Source organism: Cystoisospora suis (assembly GCF_002600585.1).
Source record: "Cystoisospora suis strain Wien I chromosome Unknown contig_66, whole genome shotgun sequence".
Lineage (NCBI taxonomy): Eukaryota > Apicomplexa > Conoidasida > Eucoccidiorida > Sarcocystidae > Cystoisospora > Cystoisospora suis.
In genome coordinates this window covers 2,181-6,916 of record NW_027152868.1, presented here as the reverse complement: position 1 = coordinate 6,916, position 4,736 = coordinate 2,181, and the positions used below count along the sequence as shown (strand labels likewise).

General features: G+C 41.6%; 1 protein-coding gene across 1 annotated transcript in view; it reads right to left on the bottom strand.

The window, feature by feature from the left end:
* CSUI_000134 (lysine-trna ligase) overlaps window positions 1–4,736 on the bottom strand; it is a gene marked incomplete at its 5' end in the record, with an annotated part of 9,277 nt that overhangs the window by 3,486 nt on the left and 1,055 nt on the right. The window contains 3 exons of the mRNA XM_068060368.1: window positions 1–887; window positions 1,856–1,933; window positions 2,680–4,734. The exon at window positions 1–887 is cut by the window's left edge and continues 79 nt beyond it. Of these exons, the coding sequence (XP_067927656.1) occupies window positions 1–887; window positions 1,856–1,933; window positions 2,680–4,734 (3,020 nt within the window). The remainder of the gene's footprint in view (window positions 888–1,855; window positions 1,934–2,679; window positions 4,735–4,736) is intronic.

Sequence of the window (4,736 nt, the reverse complement as noted above, 5' to 3'; positions counted from 1 at the left end):
TCAACCATGCTGACTCTTCTCCATCTCTTTCTTCCTCCTTGACCTGAAGAGACAATCGACTTCAAGAAACCTTCACTAGCGTACTTCACACCTCCCTCGCATGCAAGCTTTCTCTCTTTCTCTCTTGCTTCTTCTTCTTTCTCTTCTGGTCTCTTAGCATCTATGGATGTGGTGTGTCTTCTTTCTTCTTCTTCTTCTACAACTGGGTTCTGAGATCTCTCTGCTAAGGAAGTTGGGAAGCTCTTCTTTCTTGAAAGAAGGTAACGACATCTACGAAAGAAAGAAGATGGATTAGTGAAGAAGAAGGAGAGACTCTTTCTCAATGGAAAGAAAGAAGGAAAAGACAGAAGAGATGTCCCGCTCTGAGAGGAAGAAGACGGAAAACTTCCTTCAGCTGAAAAGGAAGAAGAAGTTCTACACTTCTCCTCTCCCCTTTTCTTCTCTCTAGAAGGTCTATCTTCATTTCTCTCAGTCACCTTTGAGAAGGAGAAAGAAAGAAAAGGAAGAAAAGAAGAAGAAGAGGATGAAGAAGAAGGGAAGCAAGAAGAAAAGCACTTAAGCAAAGATCGGAGATACTGAGACCTCGCTAGAGAGAAAGAAAAGGTCGGTCTTCTTTCATCTCTTGATCTCTTCTCTTTACTATCTTCAAATGAATGAGAAGAAGAAGAAGAGAAAGACGAAGAAGAAGGAAGAAAGTGGGTTGTCTGTCTTCGTTTTTGATCCTTAAGAGAAAGAAGGTTCATCGCACATTCACGAATGACGTCTTCTGCTAGAGAGATCATATCTTCATATGTAGAGAACATGGAGTAAGCCTCTAAAGATAGAAACTCCGGTTGGTGTCGAGAAGAAATTCCTTCATTGCGAAAACACCGGCCTATTTCAAAGAGCTGTAGAAACATGAAAAAGAAGAGAGAGAGGAAAAGTCAAAGGGTGGAAGAAGAAGGGACGGAGGGGGGGGAGGGAGATGTACATACACCCGAGAAGAAAGGAAGAGAACCAGATGAAAAAGAAAGAGAAGAAAGAGAGTAGGAATGAGAGAGAAGAGCAAAAGATGATGGAAGAGAAGCAGAGCGTTTTTCTTTAGATAGTTTTCATGATGAATCTGCCGTCTTTCTCCTTCATGGTAGAGCCAACCATACAGAAGAATGAAAGAAAGAGAAACATTCTCCATTCTTTCTTTCTTGTATTGGAGCAACACGAAGGAACAGAGAGAGACAGGTTCACCTGTTTATGCAAAAGTACATTTATGAGAAGGCGGGGGAGACATTAGCTCCTAAGAAACATCTTCTTTCACTCTTCTTCTTCTCGGGACTTCCAGTGAATTCAACTAGGCGGTACCTCTTTGGCTCATATCGAAAATACACAAACGACAGCCAAGTGTGATAGAAGATATGCATGCACGTATATCTATATATATGGATAGACTGAGAAATACATACTATGCACATGAGCACACTGGAGAACGTGTACACAGTTTCGGCTATTCCCGCCTATCAACACATTCCTAGCCAAATGCTACATACATATTCATACATACATACATACAGATCCACCTCCATACTCAGGCATATGCGTACACAGTCATTCATACAAATAGATACATACGTGCCTATGTATTTGAGCAGATTGAAGAAAGTTTGTCTTGTGCCTAGATATCTATCTAGATCGGAAAGAGATCGCTTTCTATATGTGAAGAGTTCTCTCTATAGACACAATGTAGGTATGGATGGAGTTGAGAGTTAGGACAATTGAGACAGAAGTAAAGCAGGTGAAGAAGAATGAGAAGAAAAGTGAAAGGAGAAAGAAGGAAACAAAGAGAGAAGAAAGAAGAAAAGTTATAGGTATCTCTCCGGACCTTTTGAGAAACTCCGGAGAGAACAAGACGCTTCAAGCAAAGCTCAGGAGACACTCGAAGATGTAAGGGCGTATTCATCTGCATGCAGTAAAGCCGGACACATACACGCGATCCATAATACCTCCCCCCTATACATATCGCGTAGCATATCTGCATGAAGATAGACATATATATATATATATATATAGATGCCTTGGCACATGTCCTTGCATTTAACGGTTAGAATGAGAAGTGCAATCGACATGTAAGAAGGTGAAAGAAATCGAAAGCCTTAAACGCCAGGCCGTCTTGGGCACAGAGGAATCCATGAGCCCATACACAGATATTTGTATACCCCTTCAGATCGATCTATCTATCTATCTATCTATCTATCCATCTGTGTATACACGTGAGTATGTGCTTATCGGAAAGAAGATACAAGAGAGAAGATAGGCGAAGTCTTTCTGTCCTAGAGTGAGCCTTGACTGTTCGAGATTCTTTGTGTAGATACTCTATAAACAGCAGAATGACGCAGGGGGGGGCAGAACGTCTTCATGAAGGAAGAAGAAAACAAGACAGCCCCAATTACCACTCTCAAAGCAAGAAAGGAAGAAGAAGAGAATAGCTAAGGAGGAGGAAAAGAAGAAGAAGAGTGTCGCGATGAAGATCGTTAAGTCTGAAGAGCTGTGAACAGGGCTACATAGAAAAGAGGACTGAATGGAGATACGAATGAGATGTCTCCCTAAGAAAAGAAGAGAAGATACTGCCAGTCTAGGCGCGAGGTACGAGAGAGAGAGAAGGACAGAACAGTCAAAAGAAGAGAGAAAGAAAGAAAAACATCCTACAGAGTGACAATAGGTTTCAAAAAGGCGAGCTGTTGGTAAAGGTGCCTGTCTCTTTCTTTCATCTTCTGGACTTCTCTTCTCTTCTCTCTTTCTTTCTCCCTCGCCTTCTTCATCTTCTTCTTGATCTCTTTCTTCTCCTTGTTCTTTCTCTTCTTCTTCTTCTTCTCTTCTCAAGGAAGAAGAAGAACGGGCCGGCTGAAGAATAGAGGTATCCACCTCGAGATACCCTTGACGTAGTAAACAGTCTCGAGCTGTCTGAATGATAAGAGAGCGAATTCGCAGCTTCTCTCTTAACGAAGAAAGCTTCTGGGTCAACTGGACGTCTCTCTGGGGTAGCGAAAAGTTATCAAAGATCGACAGATCTTCACTTGAATAAATTGAGGAGGAAAGATCTCTCTTCTTCTTCTTCTTCTGCTCCTCTTCTTCTTGTTCTCCTTCTCTCGGAGAACCTGAAGATCTATAGAAAGCAAGGTCAGTTTCTTTCTTCTTTTCTATCTTGGATTCTCTCGCAGGAGAAGAAGGAGAGGCAGGCACAGGTGTGATGTATCTTTCATGTTCTTCTTCTCTTTCATGATAGACTTGATTTCTTTCATTTAGATCTACCGAAGAAAAATCTCCTCTCCGTTTATAAGCCGACTGTTGTTGTAGATGATGAAGAATATCACTTGCTGAAAGTCTTGAGGGAAGTGCCAAAGAAGACTGTACACTTGAAAACCTCTTCTTCTTCTTTTTCTTTTCTTCTTCTTCTCTCTGCATTACCTTCAATCTCTTCTTCTCTCTTTCTCTCTCTTCTTCTCCTCCTTCTCCTCTTTCACGATTCCTTGAGAGAGACGAAGAAGAAGAAGACATGTCTGGAAGATCTTTCCCTTCTTCATCTTCGATTTGTGTGAGAGAGAGAGATACATCAATAGGAAGAAGCCTCTTTGCAATGATCTGTAGACCTCCATACGGCTCAAGGTGAAGTGTTAATTCTCCTCTTGATGTCCGCCGAATTTTGCCTGTACATACAACGAGATCTCCTAGATCTAAGAAAGATAAAGTATCTACGGTTGAGGGATATCTTTCTCTTCTTCTTCTTCTTCTTCTCTCAGTCATCGTGATACTTACATCCTCTTCATCTCTGCTCTCTTTTTGCTCCTTCCTGTTCTTCTGTTTGCCTCTCTCTTCTTCTTCTTCTTCTTCTTCCGCTTTTTCTAGGGAGTTACCGCCTTTCGCTATGTCCCGAGGTGTTTCAAGGGGAAGCGAAGAAGGTTTCGAAAAGAAGTCTGAAAGAGGAGAAGAAGAAGATGAAGAGGAGAAAGGAGAAAAAGAAGAAGAGGGAGAAGAGGAAGAGATTGAGAGGGGTGCTTGACTAAGAGAGATGAAGAGCTGAATCTTCTTTTCATCATAAAGAGAATAGAGATCTATGAACATTCCCCCATTCCGTATACTGTCGATTCTACCTGATAGAGAATAGATAAATCGACTCTCGTCTTCTTCATCTTCCTTCTCTGTATTCTTTTCATGAAGATCTGCTTGAGAAAGGAAGCTTTCGCCATCACAGCCGGGAGGGAGATTTCTGAAGATATGAAGAAGTTCAGGGATGGTTATATTCGGCTTATAATAGAGATCATATGTTGATGGATACGGAGACGTACGATAGGTCTTATAGAAGTTACATGCTTTCTTCCATCTTGCCTGAATCTCTGACGACGATAAAGATAAACTCCTTAAAGGCGAAGAAGAGGAGAGAGAGGGAGAAGAAGAAGAAGAGAGAAGAGAAGAAGATGATAGAGAGGGAGAAGAGAAAAGAGAAAAGGATGGTCGTGCGAGATGTGGAAGATCTTGATTGAAGAAAGGGAGAGAGAAGGTGGTGGATGAGCGAGAAGGTAGCCCAAGAAAAGGAGAAAAAGAAGAAAAGAATCTTCTTTTGTCTATGAAGCGTGGAAAGAAGGAAAAAGAGGAGGGACATCTAGAGGAAAGAAAAAACGACGGGAGAGGAGAAGAAGAAGGAAAATGTCTCCATCCTCCATCACGCCCCTTCTTCAAAACTTCTTCTCTCTTCTTCTTCTTGTTCT